Here is a 23020-nt window from a genome sequence, read left to right as displayed (position 1 = left end):
TCTTTGTAGCGTTTGTCTGTGTGGCGTTGCTGCATTTCCAAAGCCACTGCGCTCCATCTTGAGACGACTTTACTATCCCATCACAATGATCAATTCCACCATTAATAAATTTATTCAGCACATTTCATCGAATGGGAGAGACACACAAGTGGAAGCGTTCTGTGAGTAATCCTCCCTTTCAATGATCAAACGTCAGCTAACGCGGTGAGAAGACAAATACGTGATCTCAGTCACAAGATTTGCACGACCAGTGTTTATAAGCAAGAAATTGGAGCAGGTTCTCAAGCCAAAAGAAATCAAGCCTTCAATCGTAAACCACTAGTGAATTGTATATTCCTTTTCATGAGAGAAATGCAGAACTGAATCTCAAGAACAATTAGAAACGAATATTTGCATAAATTTCTCTGATACTGATGTTGAAACATAATTATTGGAATCAGTCCTTTCACTTCACGTTTTTGTCAAACTAATACGTTTAGTTTAGCAGGGCTCGCGCCGCCCCTTACTCTGCGCGGTCCCTGTTTGTTTGTGTCTTTGCTTCCATTGGAGTTATGTTCGCTAATAATGGTCTTGTCGTTGACTGGTTTGTATTGTTTAGAAGTCATCGACACCGGCGGAGTGAAATACTCCTCATTATCCGCAGATTCGTCTGCCTGTCCCGAAGCTGCTGCAGGAGGGACGTTTATTTGTTCGTGTCCTTGGTTGTCTCCTCCATTAATCAGAGGTCTTTGTTCTGCTTGAATGTTTCGTCTCCTAACCAAGCGAACGATGGCAATAATTGCAATGAAAACAAATAAGATGCCTCCAGCGGCGATAACAACTGGTACAACGGTTTTCTTCCAGGAAGGGGAATCACCTAAAATATGTCCACATTGAATCAAGGTTACCGTCATTCCGAAGGAAATAAAAGTTGTTAATGATGATTTTAAACTTCTCACGATGGTTGTGTAATTTATTGCATCAAAGAAATAACCAACATTAACCGTTTTCACCTTTCCAACTAATTTTTGAACGTTTTAAGAGCCTTTAATTTACAATTGGCAATATTATCCTCTCTATCATTGAACATTGCAATTACTATCTGTATTCCCTACACTAGTGCTCGAGCTTAGAGAAGACGTGTTTCATTATTTTCTGCTAAAATTCAAAATTTTGTTAGCTTTTTACAAATTTTATTAGCTTTTGCGAACTGTTCTAGCTATGAGTCAAAATCAGAAGAAATCCGAGCAATCCAAGAAAGTTTTAAAGGAAATCAACTTCTTATGGACAAAGAAGCAGAACATAAAGCTCAAATTAGCTGTTTGCCTGACAAGATTGAAGGAGGCAAATTGCCGACGAAGCCCGAAGGCTCTTTATTTTCTGAGAAGAAGAAATCAATTGAATATCTCAGTGACGAATATGAAGATCTAATGTCGTTCAGAAACAAGACAAAAAACGATTTGAAACTTGCAATTGAAAGGCTGGAATTGGTTGAAAAGAAGTGTTTAGAGTTGACAGCAGCCATTGAAGCATTCGAAGCTTTCGAAAATTACAGCTACAGAAATAACCTGAAAATAATGGGACTGTAGGGACATGCAGAAAGAGAATCTGCCGAACAGACAGCTGCCTTATGCCTACGTCTTTTCCGTGCACTAGGAGTCGAAGATATCTCGATGTTGGATATTGACACCGCTCATCGTGTTCCCGATAGGCAAGCTTCAAACAAGCCCAACGCCACTACATGTAAATTTACGCGGTGCTTGGCGAAAGATAAGGTGATTTCCAAAAGCGTTGTGTTTCCACTCTAAAGGCTAGTGATCTAGAGTTTGAGGATGATGTGTATATTGACGACTTTGCGATGTATGACTATCTTTCACCGCGACTTCAACTACTCCTGTACAAAGCGAAAAAGTCCAAGAATGAAAATCATTTCAAGTTTGGCTGCTGCAGCCTCATTCCCAGGCCTTAAAGCGCTCAATCGCAAGAAGCGCCAGACTGCAAACTGGTCCCTGATCGGAGAGTTGTGGTCCCTGGTCCCTATCTTGGGCAGGGAATAAAGACACCATTCTTCCAAAGGCTTGGGAAATCAATGGGACGGAGCTCTATCGTAAGACAAAAACTCTGGTTAAGTTTTTTCATTCATTGTTTCGATGCTCCCTTTTGTTTTCATTGAAGTCTGGCTGAAATAAAATTATTTGTTTCAAAACATTAAAGTGCCATTGGTATTTACTCACGAGGAAAGCAGTCTTTAGTCAGCTTAGATTCCGAAACATAAAGTATATAAAAGGGAACTCTTTGGCAAAGCCATGGATTAGCTCCTGCTCCCTTTTGCCTTAATTGTTTTGGCACATGAACAGTGCACGGTGCTTCGCTCCATCTTTCACGCTTGATCGCTTTACAACTGTGATGTGCTTATCTTCTCACCCTCAACGAGTGATTCTAATTTATAGGAGCGTGCATGTACAAAATTGTCATTTCAATTGACTTCTTGTTCCGTGATTAAAGAATTTACAAAACAAATACAGTATTAACTTTGTTTTCTCCGTTTCAGTTATGACTTTTTCGGTCTCAATGTTTAATAGTTCTTTTTGTTTCGAAACGAAACGTATCTATAATAATAATAATAATAATAATAATAATAATAATAATAATAATAATAATAATAATAATAATAATAAAATCTTTATTACCGTGTCAATGTATTTAGTTCATAGAGCTAATTGGGGACTCCTACTATTACAAAATTAATAGAAACTATGTACAGTATCATAATAAGTATAGCTGATAAACTATGCATTAAAAAATAAAACAAATATTTAGATAACATAAAAAATGCTTGTACAATGCAGATAACTATAAAAAAATCACGTGCTGCAAAGATTGCAGCAGTTGCCACTCTCTTCCACTAGGCTGGCCAGGTCAACTCTACGGATATTAGTTTTAAAGATGCTAAGGCTTGGTAGTTCACGCATACTATTTTCTAATTTGGACCAGATATATGGTCCTTGATACCTAAGTGTGTGATTACCATAGCGTATAGTATTAAATCGTGGTATTTTAAAGTCACTATTCCTAGGGTTATAACGAGTTCCCTTTCGAGTAAATACGAGTAAATAGGTACTAGATTGTTCTTTAATTTATACATTAGTATTGCTATGTCCTGTAAGCGTCTATTATGAAGCGTAGGTAACTTTAAGAAGTTCCTCATATGTCTCTGTTGTTGTTTTGAAGGGCTCGCTCTTGGATGCGTTCGATTTTCCGCCCATCTGAAGATTTGCGAAAGTTCCAGAATAAATGACAGTATGTTAAATGTGGCATTATAGCTGTTTTATACAGTATGCGCAAGCGCATGAGGACTCCTACTTTCTGGCTGGCTTTAGTGCATATTTCGCTGATGTGTTTTGTAAAGTTAAGGTTCTCGTCTATATTTACTCCTAGTAGCTTGATTTGTTCAGTTTTCATGATCTCGTCATTGGCGATGGTGAGAACGCTGCCCTTCTTATCTGCATCTATGTTTCTTGGGTTAATCGTAAGAGACTGAAACGTTTCTGGATTTGCCAAGAGAAAGTTGCTCCTATACCATAACAATGCTTGTTGGCCCTCAGTCACTAGAGTAGATTCAACTTCTTCATAGGTTTCTCCTGTCACATATAATTGGTGGTCATCAGCATAGAGCGTAAGGTTTGAGTCTGGGATATGAAATGCCATATCATTATGGAACATGTTCCAGAGGAGAGGGCCAAATGACGATCCCTGAGGACAACCACGCTCCATAATTCTCCATTCACTCATGTGGCCGTCTATTTTTACTCTGTTTAGCCTGCTATCAAAAAATGATCTAATCAGTTCAAGTGAACTGCTATTAAAACCGTAGGCATCCAACTTTTTTAGAGTGAGTGGCTTAACGAGTCAAACGCCTTACTCATGTCAGTAGACAGTATTGTTACCAGCTCTTTTTTGTCCACTGACAGTTCAGGGTGAACTATTTACACAATGAGGTAGAGTGGCCAATCAAAACAGAGCTTGTAATTGGAAATCTAAACAGCTACGAGAAGCAAAAACAAACTTGTTAACAAGCGCACCTGAAGTATCCCAAATCATAATGCTAACAAACACAAAAGCGAATTGAAGGAAATGGATCAAAAATAGGACTTTTTGAATATCTGAATGATTTAGGGTTAGATTGAAGCGATATATTGTTGAAAAATCCCAAGTTACCTCTTTTCGTGTTAATTAGTGCTGATTAGTAATGTAAGTAATCTCCGCACTAGTAAGTCTTAGCAACAAATTGGGTTAACCAGGAACCTAGTAATTGCTATGGTTCACATGTAACAGATGTAATAGAAGATTCACGGAAAACGGAAATTGAAATGTCATGCAGTGATATTTAAAGGTAAAATAGGTATTTGAAGACTTAATGCTTCGATGTATTGCGGAAATGAACAATACAAGTATCTCTCCTTCTCTTTAATGGTTAATGGGCATAATCACATCGACTAAATTGATCAATCGAAACGGTTAGAAAAACAGACAAGGTCAGTAGTACCACCCTGCAATTCGCTATTTCCACAAATGGGGGTTATTTGCATTAAAACAATTCATATCCAGTTCACTGAAGCATATAATACAGTCCCAAGAGTAAATGACTTGTATTAATTTTATGCAAAGAACTCTCCACAACGTATTGCATTGTGGGAATGGGGAAGTAGTGAATAGCTCCGATAAGCTGCCTTTATCTATTTCAGTGCGCGAATTATAATAGTTACCTTTCAAGCTTGTACATTGTATTTTATTTCTCGGCAGTTTCAATGACATACCAAGTGATCCACACTACAGTATTTTGTCTTTTCTCCTGCCCTTACCATTCTGGAAACGAAACACTCTTTCTTTTTGAAATACCGGTAGTTTTTTGTTAATATTTGTACGAACATATGAAATCTGGAAATGAGTAACACTACGCTCCAAGTTTTTTTGTGAGTTCCTCAGCGCCTGCATGATTTTCGAATAAATGTAAGAAAGAAATGGGGGTCGATCTGAGTCAGTACACATCAGTTAAAATACTCGACTATTGCTGTCGCAAATTCTGCAGGAGACGAAGGCAAACTACCTATTGGCCGTTGGCAAAACCAGGATCGTCTGGGGCGCAATAAAGTTGTCCATTTAATAAGGAAAGCTAAACGTGATCATGATAATCCGCAACTTGGTTCCTTCTCAATTTTAATCTACCAAGCCATCTGTTGGTTGATGGAATAAGTTTGATAGTCATATTGATATTGCTAACTTGCTCATGTTGTCAATATATCTTCCTTATTTGTGCTTAACAAAAACCCAAGTACGACTCCAAACTGGGGTTATCTGAAGGACTTCGCTAGGCCCAAGCTTCCACTGGGAGTTTCTTTTACCATACCTCCAATCACATCTGTCTTTGTTCTTGATAGTCTTCGTCATCTACCCACTGGAAAAACCGTAGGCTTAGATGGACTTAGTGGGTATTTTCTGAAATTATCGGCTCCTTCTATTGCGTCTTTTCTAACAACAATTTTTAACCTTAGCCTCTCATCGGGCTCTTTTCCTGACCTTTGGAAAAAGGCTGAAGTATCGCCTAAATTTAAAGAGGGTTCTCTATTTGTCCGCTCTAATTAACGACCCATTTCTGTTCTTGCTATTCTCTCAAAGATTCTTGAACGCCATGTCTACCTTTCATTTTATAACTTTCTTACTGAAAATAACCTGCTCTCCGATTCCCATTTTGGCTTCAGAAAGTCTCGCTTTTGCGAGCTTGCTGTTACTGATCTTATCGATCGCCTTCTCAACAATATGGACAACAGAGTCCTGAATGGGTTCTTGTTAGTCGATCTTAAAAAGGCGTTTGACCTTGTAAATCATAGCATTCTTCTTTCAAAACTTCAAATCTATGGCTGTTCATCTTCCACTGTTCAGTCACTTCTTCTTATCCCTCTTATCGTTTTCAATGTACTAACTTTAAAGGTACACTATCTGACACTCTGCCTGTATCTGTCGGTGTTCCGCATGGTAGCATTCTTGGTCCTCTTTTCTTTCTATTATTCGTAAATGACCTCTTTTTATTTTCCCCACAGAACACTACTCTCACTTTGTTTTCTGATGGTACTCCAATAACTCAATCTAGCTCTACTATCCACTAGTTAAACGCTCGCTTTAATCGTGACGCTTCTGGCGTGTTTGCATGGGCCAATGTAAATGAAAAAAAATTCATCGTTTAAATGATCATTCTCTTAATGTCATGATTAATGGGAAGTTAATTGAACAAGTTCAGCATGCTAAACTACTTGGTGTCACTCTTGATTGTCATCTTACATGGGAGAAAAATATCGATAATATAAGTTCAATTGTCAACAGTCGATTGTCTCTCTTAAGAAGGATCAAACATTTCTCAATCATCTCTGTGCTCTACGTTTCTTCAACTGTTGTATTCATAACCTCTCTATTTATTTATTTTAGGTTTTTCGTGGGTTGTTAATTTTTTTTTGCTTTTTTTTACACTATATCACATACGGTTGATTACATAACTTACATACAGTACTTAAAATACTGGTTACTTACACCACTGTCAATAGGCCATTTCCGAGTTCATGTCTTCCTCCTCTTCAAAGCGAGTCTAAGTGCGAAGTTTTTGTGATGGTAATTAGTTCTACTTTGCATATGAATGAAAACTAATTTTCATAAGAAAAACTTTGCACCTAGACTCGCTTTGAAGAAGACGCGAACACGAACTCGGAAATGGCCTATTACAATACTATTCTTACACTATTCGCATCCTTTTATTTTCTTAATTGTTATCATATTACAGTGACACCTAATATATTCATGTATTTTTTCCCTATATGTACACGCTTAATTGCACTTAAATACTAAATATGAAATTAAATATTAATCAACCATAAACATCAGCAGCATATAAAATTAAAGTAATACGGCCTACATGCGATAAAATTTTGGAAGTGCTTTTTTTGCAGTCGCAATCTCTTTAAGAATTTCAAGTTTTCCGGGAATGAACTATAGAAAGTTTTGAAAGTCTAAAACATCTCCGCGAAGGCTTGTGCATAAAATACAATTACCTAGCTCGCTATCTATTGTTCGAGTGCATGGGGCAATTGTTTTAGTTATTTATTGTTCGCCTTCAAAAACGTGCCGCTAGCTTGCTCCTTGATGCCGACTTCTCTCAACCATCTGTAAGCTTATTTTCCAAACTCAAATGGCTTCCTATTTTCGACCTTATAAAACTAACTATAAAACTTGTATTTTTATTCACTATTTTTAATAATCCTGATGCTCTTGTTTGTCTTAAACGTGATTCAATTTCTTGTCTTCCGTTCGTTCAACTGGTTTGCGCACTAGAGCTTGCGCTTTTAATCTCCAAGTTCACTACCCACGGTCTAATTCTAGAAAGCGCGTTTGCTTACTCTGCTGCCACTCTTTATAATTGCCTTGACACTGATCTTAAGCAAATAGCTTGTGTATCTCCTCCTTCTATTATTTTTTCATCTAGATTAAATAATTTTAAGCATTAACTCTTTACCCTATTCCTTAAGTTTGCTAGACATGTTTCTCATCTTAAAGAATTAACGTGTTATGAGTGTCGTTGTTTCTCTTTATTGTAACTGTATTAGAAGCTAATTAGTTTATAGCGCCTTATATCTATGTTAAACCTTACATTTGTCTACCTTTAGTTTCTCTTGTAATAAGTCGTATATTGCTGATTAGGCATTGTTTTATATGTGTATTTTGTACCGTTGTTAAGGCCGTAAGGTAGATAACTCATTGGGTTTATTACGTCACCTTCGTTAAATGAAGAATATTGTATTGTATTGTACCGGATCGGACCGGGTCGGACCGGACCGGATCGGAACCGATCGGATCGGATTGACAAAATTCGGACCGGATCAATGACAAAATTCCTGCTAAAAGCAGAAGGTCACCAGACAACGTGCTGAAGAGGGGAAAAGTCGAGTTCTGCGCCTATTCCTTTTGTGTAGTCGTCTCCTCATTTATTGAGATTCATCGGAATCTTTTTTTCCAGAGGTGATAACAGATTCCGAAGCGGAATTATGAAAGATACGATGTGACAAATTCTCGTTAATAAGCGAATTGACTGAGTACGCAACGGTCTTCTTCTTCTTCAAACATGAAAAATGACAACAATTCTTTACTTTACCCAAGTCCCTGACAATTGTACAATAGCCTGGTTTAGCAACAGAACAACCCATCCTCTACCCTTTTGGACTGTGATATTCGCTTGACGCCAATCAGTCATCTACGTTGCTTTTCTCGGGGACGTTTTCATTTCTACTTCGGTGTTGTTTACATTTTTTGCGACCTCTGAACTCCAGTGGTCGTTTTAGTTGATTTTGTATTGGTTTGGAGAATACGTTTCCAGTATTTTTCTCACAGAAGGAGTTTTTTTTTACTGGTATGCGTATTCGGCTTAATCACGGCGCTGTCTTTTTTGTTTTTCTCAGTGTTTTGATATAGTTTACTGTATTGTATCATAAGTCCTTTTGCCTATTTGGTTCTTACGTAGACCTCAATGTTGTTTGTACAATAAATTCTGTCTCCAGTGTTGATATAGGAAATATTTTCTATTCGGCTGAGTGCAGCGATAGAGAATGAAAAAGCCAGGGACTGGGGTAAGGTGAAGAATTGTTGTCAGTTTTCATGTTTGAAGAAGAAGGCCGTTGCGTACGCAGTCAATTCGCTTACTAATGAAAATTCGCCACATCGTATCTTTCGAGACTACTAAGTAAGATGCCGCCTTAAGTAGACGCGAAGACCCTCGCAGGGAAAATGGAAAACGCGGTAACTATCTTTTACGAACTAGTAGAAGAATTTGAAATAGCCTTTTCAGTGAGGCCGTAATTAAAAACCCTAGGGGCAGCATTCAGTCAAGTGGAGACAAGATACAGGTTCGTCAAGAAGCAACAAGAAACCATTTTAGACAGAATGGTTGATGAGGAGGAGGAACCTTTGTTGACAACAAAGAAACTTGGAGACAAAGTAAAAGCTGATTTCCTTCAGATTGCCTTAAAATCTGCTGCTTATCAAAAGAAACAAGATTCCACTGAAACGTCTTCAAAGGTCTCTGAAACCTTGAAGACCTTGACAGCTTCAATGTCATCCATGACATCAGCAGTGACGAAAATGGCGGACGCCTTAAGGCCAAAACCAAACTCTAGTGGTCTGCAACGATTACTGGTACCAACATGGGACGGCAGTTGCAGATCCTATGCTACCTGGAAAAAAGAATTCAATCATTGGATGAAGAAATACGAACAAGATAAAGATGAACAACTGCAATCGTTCCGAAATGCATTCCCGAGAGGATTGTGGTGGTCTGATCAGGTAAAAACTTGTAAACCATTGATAGCGCGTGGAAAATATTGGACACAGAATTTGCAGACAAAAGTAAACTAATGGATGAACTACTCGAAATAAACAGCCATAAGCCATTTCTTATGTCTCAACTTTTTTTCCAAGCTGGATCCCAACGATAATTACCATTTTGGACGATAAATTAAAAGAGAAGGTGACGAGGAAACTGTCAGTAACCTCAAGGGATAAAAATAACACCGTGTCCAAAGACAGAAAAGAGGGTCGCCGATACAGGACCCCAAGAAAAACAGAGAACAATGCCGCAAGTGGCGAAGAACCCGATAAGAGGCTGATTTAGCAACAGAACGAGAACGTCAGTGGCGACGGCGTGCGCACAAAAAAACACCAATGAGAATTCAGAATAGAATAGGCTCCACTCTTTTCTTCTCTATTCTAAATTCTCATTGGTAGTTTTGCTGCGCGCGACGTCGCCACTGATTTTCCCGTTCTGTTGCTAAATCAGCCTAATAACACATGTCCACTTCACTGTAAAACTAAACATCACCTCGCTGCCTGTCCTGTTAACTATCAGTCATAGATGGGAGATTGTAAAGCAAAATTGTCGATATCGTAAATGTCTTAAAAGGCACCATACAAGCAACCGCAGGAAACCAGACGGCTCAACAAGCGACAAATACAGAAAAACCACCACCGTTCTCTTCACAATGAAAAGATTGGCGAAACGAGTTCAAATCTAAATCCAAGAGCATCTCATTTTCAAAGTCATTGCCAGGTCCCCTCGAATGGTAACATACAAGAAAATGCTTTCCATCACAAAGAGAAGTTAGAGCTGATCACTGGTTTCTGCCCTGTTCAAAAAGTTGGAGTCATGAACGGAAACGGGTAATTTGTTGAAGTCCTTGCCATGTTCGACTCTGGAGCCAAAACCAGTCTTCTCGCAAAGAATGCAGCCAGACGACTTGGGTTGAGTTGAACAGCAACACATCTGACCATGAATTTGGCTGGTGGGAAGAAGAAAAGTGAAGCATCACAGGTAATCGACATCACTGTTGCCTCACCTGCGGACGAGGATATTAAGAAGACCTCCAAGTGTACACTGTTAAAAGGCCAAAGAATTACTGCGACACTACCCTCATCTCAAGAACGTTTGTGACAAGCTACACCTTTCGGGTGGCGCCATAGATCTCCTTGTCGGTGCAGACTTTCTAGAAGCCTTCATTGATATCCACACGGTGTCCGGCAACAAACCCAAACTCCTTATTTTGTGATCCGGTTTCCCCAGCTGACATAGTAAACGAGACATTATGCATTCCTAGCAATAAGCTTATGGCTTTTTTTTTGTCTAGTTCGCATATTATCCGGTTCTAAGCACATCGTGTCTGGTCATTTAGCTGATATAGTAAATATGTCGATGGAAACTGGCGTATTCCCAGCGAAACTAAAGCAAACAAAAGTCATTTCCATCTTTTTTAGAGCGATGATGAAACGGACCCTGGAAACTACCGGCCAATATCTTTACTCTCCATTTTCAACCGAATATTTGAAAAAAAAACTATGTATCATCTACTGAAAGTCTTTCTTGACAGAAATGATATCCTTTTTAAATTTCAATACGGTTTTCGTGAAAAGCATGCTACTCAATTTGCTATCCTGGACATCGTCAATACCATACAGAATATTATTATATGACTAGCTACCCGAGCGGGCAAGATGGAGCTATCTTGCCAGTGAGGGATTTCTGGCTTGGTCCCACAAGATCAAAGATAATTTTTTGGTGCTTTATCCCATATAATAAATCCTTTATTCACCAAGTTTGTTTGGTCAAGATTTAGCTCTTATTAACCGAGCAGGAGGTCTGTATGGGAGAATCTTGACCGAGGTCGTGAGTACAGACCGAACGCAGTGAGGTCTGTACACACGACCGAGGTCAAGATTCTCCCATACAGACTGACTAAGCTCGGTTAATAAGATGTTTATTATATGGCAAACAAGAACAATTTTATTCGTTTAATGTAACTGGTTTGTAGTAACCGACATTTTGCTTGCGAACGGCGATGAGTGGCGATGAACTGAACTTAATTCTGTCAAAGTTTGTTCGTCATCCTCTCTTTTGTCATCATGCTGTTTGGCACTTCCATAAATAAATATTGGTAGAAGAAAATACTCAATATTTTTGCATTTTAGTTTGCATCTTTTCACCGCAAAACATTACCGGCCCAGATGCCGGTCTAGATGGGAAAATCTAGACCGCGGTCAATATCGATTTTTAGTCCTCGTAAGACAGAGCCATATAATAAGGCTGGATATTGGCCTCGTTCTTTTTTCCAAAAAAAGAACTTGGCCATCTTGACCTGACGCTTGGACAATAACCCACATTTTCTCATATCTCCTTGACCGTTCACAGGTTACTGAATTGAACTCTAAACAATCTGTGATTAATAAGATTTCTTATGAAGTTCCTCACAGCTCTGTGTTGGGACCCATACTTTTCTTGATCTATATGAATGATATTTTTAATACTTCATCCAAGCTATCATTCTTTCTCTTTGCCTACGATACCACTGTAATGTATGCTGACAAGAATCTGAAATCTGTCGAGGCAACAGTGAACAGTGAACTGGGAAATTTTTTTGACTGGCTTAATGCTGATAAGCTAACGTTAAGACTAACTTTGTTATTTTTCACACATAACAACTTAGGATAAACCACTGAGTCATTATTAAATGATCGATAACAGTATCCAAGAGTTTATCGCTCTTGAATGTAAGACTCATGTTAAATTCCTTGGAATTCTACTGGACAGTAACCTGAACTGGAAATTTCACATCGACAATATTGCACTGAAAATAAGTAAAATTGTCGGAGTAATTGCTTGTCTTAGACAGTATCTATCTATTTTGCTTTACTTGTCCTATGGTTTTTCTGCTTGGGTCCATTCTGCCAAAGTTCATTTAAACAAAATTCTCTTACTAAAAAAACGTAGTCTTCGTTTGATGTATTTCTTTGAAACAAGATCTCTGACGCAGTCCCTTTCTTCATTTCTTCCAAAACTCTTCCTTCGAATATGGCTTACGTTACACAAGTCTTGCCTGCAATGGCCTGTAATGTATGATGTTTCTTCAAAAAATACTCGTTCTCACATAACTGATCTCTTTATCAAAGCTAATGATAAGCACAGTCACAAAACTTGATTCTCCTCCTTTGGAAAGTCTTACATGAGAACCTCGAGATCAAAATCAGAGGACTTTTGCGAGTTTCGGAGCTTAACTATGAAATTCACTTTCAGTTGAGACCCATAAACTTCTTAAACATGAATTTTAACAAACCAATTTAACAGATGCTTTTTTCCATATTTGAGGCTGAGGATGATTATGTTGAGGCATCTATCTTGATTAGACTATTTGCAAATTGTTCACGTTAAACTCGATTCATTGTACTTCATTTTAATTTTTCACCTGGTTTCTTCAGTTTAATTATTTATTTATCTATTTTCTTTCTGTGTATTGTAACTGCTACATTGTTGACACCCGGTGCGTACTATAATATATTTAACAATAAGTAGTAGAATAATTGTTTTATTGAAAACCCCAACATCACAACTCTTTTATATGGAATTTATTTGGCCATTTTTTCTCGGAGCCGCAAAACTGTGTATTTGCTGCTGTGTTCATTGACCATATTTGGTAGTGCATGTATATGAGCTGATAACCTGTGTCCGGCGAGCCAATGAAAATGCTGAAATGTGATATCCGTAGTTCAGTTTTTAATAAACATTGCTATCTTTCAACACACAATCTACATCTACATTTACATTTACAAGTTCCTGCACTCAGCAAAGTCCCTTTTTGGCTTATGGCTGTTTCTGCTTAGGTGGCGTCATACACAGTAAGCCTTTTCAGAAACATCACGCCAAGCCGGCCACTTCTGCTGGAGACAACAGGACAGCCACAACACCGGGGACTACATCCCCTACTCTTATTGAATACTGTGTGGGTTCTTTAACGTCCCACAGGGAACCTATGAACATAGAAGGTATTTGTGAGACGGGGCCTACGGTTTACAGTCCTTATGCGAGAAGACTTGAAAGTCTAACCATTTGCAGATGAAATTACAAAGGCAGCACTTTCTCCTCAGTTATTTTAAGATCCTGAGGTTTGATCCGGCCGGGGTTCGAACCCGCAACCGGTGCGCGCAATTTACTTTCCTAGTGAATGAAATTTTCTTTTACATCTTGTAAACAGTAATTTAGTTAATGCTTAACTGGCTGCTGTTACCTTAGGCCGCCTGCCTCGACTAGCATTAGCTATTTGCTGTTTTTCCTATGGAGTTATCTCGTGGGGCCACTCCTCAAAGAACACATCTAAATAAGGTTGTTATTTTCCAGAAACGTGTACTACGCTTAAATTAATCAATTTTGCTGCTTATAAAGATAAACCGATAAAGACCACTTTCATAAATGGCGACCACATTGACATTCTTTTGTACTTCTGTTATTTAGACCTACTGCCCTCACTTTGAAACAAAAATTCTTTTGAGATTTGCTCGACGTAGCGAGGCTAGAAAGGCTCATTAGCATTAAAACAAAGGAACATTTTATTTGGCCGCATTGTGAAAGAGGTCTATGCCCTTTTTTTTCACTCGTTCATCAACATCTCAAATTTTTTATTCAAAACACTCTAGAATTGACTTGCAAAAAAAAAAGATTTTGGAATGAGATACTGAAGGAATAAGAAAATTGTTAAAAGTCTCAAAAATAAGATGAAAAATATATTATTCGACATATTAATAACTGAAGATGACTACACTGAAATTGATAATATCGAAACTGAAAAAATACTAGTTATACCGTCCTTATTTTGTAATTTACTGTAAATTTTAAATCACGTTATTTCTTATTTATTTCACTTAAAATAGCTCATGCCTTTCCCTCCTTTTTTCTTTACACTACATAATGAATCTACATGTGGATCTTACATAGTTGAATCTATCGAACGACCTGCCTCGATTAGCTATGCTACCTGCGGGTCGCTCCCATTGTTACTTAATATTTTAAAGAAAGAAATAAACTTGAAACTTCTCGTTTAAGATACTTCAGTTAATTCTGAGAGTCAGCGTATTCCATCGATCGATCAATCAGTGGCAAATATAAAAGAAGATAATTCACGAATTTGTAGGTTACGCGCGTTGTTGGGTATCAGTGCCTGTCAGTGAGGTCAGTCATTTGAAGTCACATTTTGCATATTTTCGTCCTTTAAAAAGCAGTTACATTATTCTTGTAGCTTTAAATCGTTCGTTAAATCGTCGTATAGCGGAGTCAGTGTTCTGTCCCTGATGTAACAAAAACCTCATCAATATTTGGTTATAAGGTTGCAGAAGACAAACCAATTAAGCTTTTCCCTATTTGAGGTGAGCAAAAAGGATGAAAAACCAGAGATTAAAACTATAAGCTAATATTTAACAATTATCCTGCGAAATCGCGCGGAATATCGCCTGATACGTAGCCGACGAGGCTGTAGGCCGACTAGTTGGCTAAAATCAGGCGATATTCCGCAAGATTGATGATTGATGACAAAGTACAATTTTCTACGTTTATTGGCAAAAAAGCTGAAAGGCCTACCATTTTTCTCCGCGACACACAAAATTATGTATATCGCAGGATATCTGTTGAGTACGCGCGACGAATATTGAGCGCGCTATGACCATATTTGGACATTATCACTATATATTATTTTTTTCTGAAGCATCTTAGCGGGCCGGAATCCAAAATCATTGAATCTGACTGGCTAATCGCGCGCTCGTAGCCGGTCCAGCTTTTTACGATACGGACCACGGTCCGAAATCTGTTCCGTGCTGAAACTGTCGTGGCTAATTGAGAATGTTTTTACTACGGCGCGACGAAACGGTAGATTTCACCTCTTAAAATGCACGTTTTCGCTTGCTGACCGTTGCAAAGAGAAGAAAAAGGCCTGGTTATTCTTCAAAAAGACCGTCAAGTATTCACATGATTTTGATGACAGCACTTTGCTGGTTTCCTGTTTTCAAGTTGGTGGTTTTCTTGCACTGTTGAAACGCCGTTGAAATTAAAACAACTTTTTGAACTCGCTTTTTCGGTTGACATCCGTTATTTTCTTTGGAGGTCTATTTTATACTTTCGTTTTACATTGACGTATTTAAGAATATACGGATTCCTAGCTAAAATAGGCAAACAAACACATCGCAACGCTGTGGTTTTTCGCGTTGTTTTTCGTGAACTGTTGACATGCCGTTTAACTAAAACAACTAACTGTAGGGAAGTCCTTTGAGCTCAGTTTTTCGGTTGATATCCGTTATTTAAATTTCTTTGGAGTTCTATTTTATACTCTCGTTCTATTTTGCTTCATTAAAGAAAGTACGGATTCGTCGCTAAAATAGTCAAACAAAGCGCAACGCAGTGAACTAATTTTAACAAGTTATAACTCTTTTTCCACAGGGGGGCCTCAATCGGATACTTAGAAATTTACGTAGAAAATTATTGGCCTGTTTGTACGATTTTTTCAAACATCATTGTTTAGTTTGTTTAGCTCGATTCTCTGTGCATGCCATGAAATATAACTGTTTGTTTCTTTTTATATATTTATTGCACCAAGATATATTTGAAGTTCTGTTTTACCGTTAATCTATCATTTTTCTTTGAGCTTTGCGATCGGAGCGCTTTTTTAAGTTATAAGTTAATTTCAACTGTGACAGTGCGACGTAGAGCGCGGAGAAAGACTTTTTGCAAACCAGTTTGCCCTGTTCATTTTCAGACAATAAAAGCAGAAGAAATAAATGCGTTATTCACCGGCTTAGGTCGGTCCGTATAGAGAAAAAACTGTGCCCTCGGCCTTGAGTACGTCCCACGGCCTGCGGCCTCGGGCCGTACTCAAGACCTCGAGCACAGTTTTTCCCTAAAGGGACCTCCCAGCCGGATAGCATATATGTATATACCAAAACAGTGGATAGCGTTGAACACGCGCGCTGATTGGCTACTCAAACTCCGGATATCCATTGTTAGTATATACTAAAACAGTGGATAGCGTTGAACTTGCACGCTGATTGGCTACTCAAACTCTGGATATCCTTCGCTATTCACCTCCGAGCAATTCGCACTGAATTCGCGCCCGAAAATGTTGTAATCTGTGCAGGAATAAATGAGTTAAAATCATCTTTTTGTGCTATCTTATCTCACCGTTTTAGTATATACTAAATCAACTATTCACCTCAGTGTCGGTGGCTAGTGGTGGATATTTACCGAGCCGCGAAGCCGGATATCCCTTGCCATTCACCTCCGAGCAATTCGCCCGAAAATGTTGTAATCTCAGCAGCAATAAATCAAACACCTTTTTGTGCTATATTCCTTCACTCTTCAGTATATACTAAAACAACTATTCACCCCAGTGTCGGTGGCCCGAGCTGCGAAGCGGTGAGGTAAATAACCACCACTAGCCACCTCCACTTCGATGAATCGTTGCTAACTATACATCGCGTGTAACTATTGGTTAAATACCATTGGTATTTCAATTTTTGTATCTGTTGTAACCAAATTTGGGGATCGGGTTAACTTTTTTACACAACGAATTCTCACCGCCCTTTCTTACTTTATTCTTTTCTATGTAAACATATATTTGCCGGTGAAATCTTGGAAGAACGTGTTTAAACTTAGCACCACTTCTACCAAAAAAACATATTTACTTACTTGGAGTTGTCACCGACGACCTTTTTGTAGGATCCTCTGGACACCCATCTGGACACGCGCAGTTGTGCTTTAGACAAAATTTCTGATGAGAAGGTGCAAACAAACCATTTGAATTTGAAAGATTTCAAGTCATGTTTGAGAAGCTCACGACTGTGTATAATTTACCTCACCAGCACAAGAATTAGAGTATGGTTCGAAAGGTACACATCATAAACAATTGAGGTTCCAGCCAAAGAGCTGAATTAAATTATTGATAACAATTCATTTTCAAGAAAACAACTGTCACGGGGATCTATACGATCAAATGACAACGTTCCATGAATTTTTAGCTCACATTTCCCTACCAACTCCGAGGAAATCCGCTTCCTCGGGTTAACAGTGCAAAGGCAAAACTTTATCCGATATGCTATTCCTTCGTACTTAAATGCCTCACATACGTTTTTTCATCTCGCTGCGAATAAGCACTTTTTTTTTCCATTTACACGAAATAAGATGACCAGAGAACGGATTCAAGTATTGAGTGATTTATTATAACAGCATTATCAAGCCTGTATTTGATTATATAAATCTTACAAGAACCATAAGTGTCACAAAGAGAGTCTTTAGAAGGTTTTAAAAGAGGGCTGCAAGAATGATTTTGAACGTTGACTTAATGACACTCTTTGCTTCATCGTTTAAGCGTTTCATATTGCTTTCTTTTTGTGTGAATGTCAAGCTTTAAGTTAAAAGGTATCTAATTTCCCGTAGAAGGGTTTCATGGAACCTTCCATCGTATTTGGATGGCTAACAGCTATTTTGCCGTCAAGGCCATTGGTGATTGGTTTCAAAATTATTTTATGTTGTCATTGCACTGACAATGCAAGTAGATTGAAAAATTAGGCAGCAAAAAGCAACTGACAAAAAAAGAGAGTAATGTTGTCACCCTCCTCATTTTGTTCTATTAGACTCGGGAAGTTCTTCTGGTTCTGACTAGAAATAAGCGTCAATGAAAAATATTTTTGCTAGTTTAGAACTAACTTTTGCAAGTATGGCTCCAAAAACATCATTTGGAATGGCTGCATTGGAGTTCTGATAAGAACTGTTTCAGGATAAACAGCAAGACCAGTTTCGGAAATCTGAGCAGTTTCATTCGTCAGGTGCTTTATGGTGCGCGGAAAATAAGCGGTGTGTAAGCCGACTTCGCCTGCTGATAGCAGACTAGCCGTCTTTCTAAGGTTAAACAGTGATTTATATAACAAGAAACACAAAAAGGTAATCGCACTTCAACTTAATTTCATGTGCCCTCTGAACATTGAGGAGACAATTGCAAACTGTAGTCGGAAGAAGTTTTGCTGCATCAACACAACATAAAACAGCCTCCCACTTGCCTTACGACTGACGGATTCCCTTACTGGTTTTGAAACGCTTCATGTGGAACTGTATTCTTAGCCAAAAACAATGCATTAATTATTTTTAGGCTTGGGCGTCAGTGCTTACAGTTCCTTTCTGTAGATAGTTGGACTTCTTACGTTAGCACAATATCGTTCTTGTTGTATGCTCTCTATTGTTTTATTGTAATTGGTCGATAGATAACTCTCGTCATACATTTATGGTCCTATACTTAAAGACATCAAAATTAATTAAATACTCTTCGTCTTGATCAATGCAAAATCCCGAAAAAGAATTTTGCCAAATGACGATAATTAAATGTAATGTTCTTTTAGTTTAAGACTTACCATAGCACCAGCTTTAACATCTGTAATAACTGTAAACTCCGCATCTTGAATGCCTTTCCTTTCGGGATCGCATTTTAGATGGACCTCAGAATGCCACTGGCTTCCTTTGCTACAATGGCCACAGATTGCAAAACGTTGTCACCTTAATAGCGGAGTTCGTCCATTGTTAAATATTTTAGTTCATTTTCGTCCATTCTTAAATGTTTTAGTCCTGCATTACTATCTCCTATCTTCAGAACAGGGTCTTTGCGGCCACATATGGTAGACAACGGCTGTCCTATGTTCTCAAAAAAGAACTACATACAAGAAACGTAACAAACAATAAAAAATGAGATAAATAAATAAATACTTACGTATACACCAATTTCATTGTACCTTGAGAGGTATGGGCACACCTTGCACTTTTCTGAGATCCTATGTCCCAATAACTTGGGTCATTAGTCCACCTGCAAATCTAAAACACCAGACAACTTTAGGATATAGGAGCCTTTTGCACAAAATATGGCTAAGTTGAGTGCGGTTTATAATGGCCAGTTGAGAAGAAATATTATTATTCACAGTGTTTTCTTCGTAGTAGGTAGTACATACATAAAAAAATTATCCAGTCGAGAAGTGGCTGATCACAGAAAGGTAGTGCTAAAAATCCTCTATCATTAAATATAAATTATTTAAGTACAAATATTTCAAACTCTTTGAATCGTCTTAAGTGAGATGGCACTTTCAAGACTTGCATTGCCGCCGTGGATGATTTTCTAACGGCATCTTTTGAGGATGACTGTCAAGAATGTCAAGACACCAAAACCTAGAAAACCTTAAGGAACTCTTGGATTGACGCCACCTTCATACGTTCCCAAACAAAGCAAAGTTGCTGGGGTAAAGAAAGATTTAACATAAAAACCAAAAGGATTGTATTTGTCCATCAATGTGGTCGCGAAGTTCTCAACTAATTTCAGCTTTACACTCTCGTCAAATATCGCAGTCAGGGCACACACGATGTATGATCAAAATATTGTAGTTCTTAGGTTAATCAGCATCAGCAAATTCAGTAAAGAATTTACTTTTAGACATTAATTTTAAACAGTAGGTGGTATTCGGCCCTAAAACATTTCTCACAATGCAATTCTCGATGCCCGTTGCTTGATAATCACAACTTACAGCAACATCACCTCCGGAGCAGTCTCCAAACGTCCCCAACGTAAATGATTTGCATGGATTGTAGCTGTACCAATAGCTATCCTTTGCTTTTGCAGTAAACCTGTTGGGCAAATATCAATTAACTGTTCATGGATAATATACTTTCTATTTTAGTTGACTAAAATGTCAGTTGCTTTAATCAGTGGAATTTCTTTAAACAGAGAATGACGTAACTAAAGACGATTTATTTAGAAGAGCCGTAGACCACAGAAGAACATGAAAGGTAGGAATTACGACAAACGCCACACAGGCGGTGAAATTTCACAAAACTGGTGAACACAACAATTTCTTTGAAACGTGTCGACAAACTTATGATGTGCTCTACAAACCTTGGACTTCCCCCTGATTTCGCTAGGCTCGCTAAATTATAAATTCTGGGCTGGCTATCAAGGCAAGCGCACAGAGAAACTTCTGACATGTTGGAAAAAGGAAAGGCTGGTCTGTTGTATGGTTCCCATTCGCTGGTTCAAACTCAAGGAAACCAAATAGCAAGGTCGAGCACAAAAGCCACCTGATGACACTTAGTGAAGCCATAGTGCAGCAAACGCTGGAGGAAGAGAATAATGTTAAATATTAAATATCAGTATTTACTTGCAATGCTTTTCGAGGTAGTGAAATTAAAGCAGTGCAACTTCTTTTGTTTCTGAAATCTGAATTATGTCGTCAGTGCAGGGATAAGGTCAGCTAAAATTCGTGGAAAACCGACAGGATATAGACTGAGATGATCAAAGCTGCATGAAGAATACTCATGTATTAGTAATCGCTTTGCTTCTCCAAATACCTAACTATATTAAAATGTCCACTTAAAATTAGGCACAATAAAAACTGAAGAGACCACATATGAAAATTCACGTGAGGGTTTAACTGGATGCTCTATTAACTCTGGAACATAGCATATTCTTCTTAAAAACCAAGCAACAATTTGTACACTAAAGAGACTATGGGCAATGTAGCCAATAAATCATGAGAGATGCAGCCCAAGACACATCTCTGACATCATCACCCCGGCAGACCGATAGGTTAACGCCTCACTGACGCTTGCTGTTTTCGCTGTGTTAGGGAAGTCGCTCAAATCGGGAGCAAAACAACATGAACTTCTAACATGTCTTCAACTGGGCAATTGTTAATTAACATGGCCAAAAAAACATGGCCCTGTGTTTCGAAGTACACTCCTCGCGAAAAACAAAGGAAGTCGTGTATGCTACTGAGGAATTGTATTCGAGTGCGACTATAAACACGCTGAACTTGACTGGTATAGATTTCGCGGAAATTGCTAACGTCACCGAAGCGCGGTTATCTCCTTTATACGCAACTGAAGCTTTTAACCCTAACTAACCCTAACCCTAACCATTTAAAAAGCTGTTCCTGGCTGAAACGTTACTGAGAATTATGGAAAACAGTTGCCTGTAGTGATCGCAGAAACCAGAAATCAGCTTCTTGTCGTATTCACTTCCGGTATCGCTTACACTGCAACATTTTTAGCCTTGACAGACCATGCGTAGTGCAACTGGTATTCTTCTTGTTACCTTGACTTGTAACTTTCTTCAAATGGTTGGATTAATGATGCACTACCAAACAGAGGTAGCAACGGTGTCCAACTTTGTTGCCACTAAAACTTAAAGTAGATTTTTGAGTTAATAATGTTGACTGAAGACATCATTGTAATTTCAAGTAAATTAAACTCGGAACTTACGCTGAAACGTTGTAATAATTGGGACTCTAGCGAAAGTTATCATCTATAGGTGCCAAAGAAACCAGCTGCAAAATATAGCATACATTGTGCTATCGAAAACTCACCCCTCAAAAGCTTCGTCCGTCATCTCTAGGATTTTGTACCTGTGTCACACAATCTCTTCTAGAGAGTTATCACGTGTTTTTCACAGGACACCCATGCCACAAGATCACTGGGCATCATAACTTTCTTGTGTTTCCACGAGGTACATGGTCGAGCCTCGTTTTTCTTTTCTGTCCTCATCAAGACGTATTTCCCAGTAATGAAGAACGTTGAGGTCGTCCACCAAATTATTCAAGTAAAGTCCAGTCAAGAAAACGTGAAACGACAAGCAGCTCCTTGTCATAAAAGCATGAAAATTACCTTATCCTAAATTCTCTCTCTCTTTCAAGCAGTTTAACCCATTGACCCCTGAGAGAGAGACTTAATAGTATTTATTTTACTCTGTCTAAGGCCAGACAATTTTACTCGTCAATGGGGGGCGTCCTAGGGCGTTTAAGGTGCGAATGGGTTCCACTCAGTCAAAAACTAACTATGTTCGCAGTAACCCATTGACCCCTGAGAGTAAGCCCTTCCAATAGGGTGCGTTAGATTATTCCGGAATAGGAATACATGGAATAGAAATTATAAATACTTCGTTTTTACAGAGACCCACATTAAAATTGTCAAAAAACCTGCTAAAATGCTATTATAATTATACCTTTAGTACCCTTGTTGCTTCAAAACGCCAAACATACCTTCATTAAATAATCACCCCACGCATTCTTATTTCGGAATAGGGTCAATCGAACACACCCTTAATAGATTGATTTTACTTTAACGCCAGACGACTTTACCCGTCAATGGAATACGTCAAAATACGTTTGGAGGGAGGAAAATAATTGTCAAGAAATGAACTGAAATCAAATAAATATCTTTGATTTTTGGTGAAACGCAATTTTCAGCCCAACGTTTGCTGTTTGCCGCATACGCGATCCCATAAGTCTGTAGTGTTTTTCAGAAAAATTGGTTTTCCGTGCCTGGATAATCAGTTGACGACACAACATCACTGCCGTCGCATGGCTCAATGAAACTAAGATGGTCGCCGTGGTGTCACGTGCGTTCTCTGTCTCACTCGAAGTCATGTGGACTACGAGCAGTCCATCTTTCGCCGCTCAGTTAGTCGAGGGCGAGGAGAAAAAATGGCCCCGCAAAATCTTGATTCAAGGAGGAGCGATCGAAACTGAGGGACTACCGACCAAGCCGTTAAAAGGGAACGCTTTACTTGAGCTTCTGTGAAAAAACCCATGGTAAAAAGGCTATGGTTGTCTTTTAGGA

At 38.5% G+C, this 23020-nt stretch overlaps 1 protein-coding gene across 2 annotated transcripts; it reads right to left on the bottom strand.

The window, feature by feature from the left end:
- Positions 1-95: 95 nt before the first annotated feature.
- On the bottom strand, positions 96-22288 carry LOC138052359 (uncharacterized). 2 transcript variants are annotated; one of them, XM_068898819.1, is made up of 8 exons: positions 21665-22288; positions 21320-21586; positions 20301-20518; positions 19933-20032; positions 19131-19231; positions 18778-18886; positions 17063-17144; positions 96-856 (listed from the first exon to the last, which is right to left on the bottom strand). In XM_068898819.1, the coding sequence occupies exons 3-8, from the start codon at positions 20387-20389 to the stop codon at positions 462-464; spliced, it is 876 nt and encodes a 291-aa protein (XP_068754920.1). In that variant the 5' UTR covers positions 20390-20518; positions 21320-21586; positions 21665-22288; the 3' UTR covers positions 96-461. The 2 variants fall into 2 exon arrangements, with proteins under 2 accessions (XP_068754920.1, XP_068754921.1); XM_068898820.1 differs by having other exon boundaries at positions 21498-21586; positions 21769-21830.
- Between the last annotated feature and the right edge of the window lie 732 nt (positions 22289-23020).

The sequence above is a fragment of the Montipora capricornis genome, chromosome 6, assembly GCF_036669925.1.
Source record: "Montipora capricornis isolate CH-2021 chromosome 6, ASM3666992v2, whole genome shotgun sequence".
Lineage (NCBI taxonomy): Eukaryota > Metazoa > Cnidaria > Anthozoa > Scleractinia > Acroporidae > Montipora > Montipora capricornis.
Note: the sequence above shows the minus strand (reverse complement) of the source record. Positions and strands in the feature narration are given on the sequence as shown.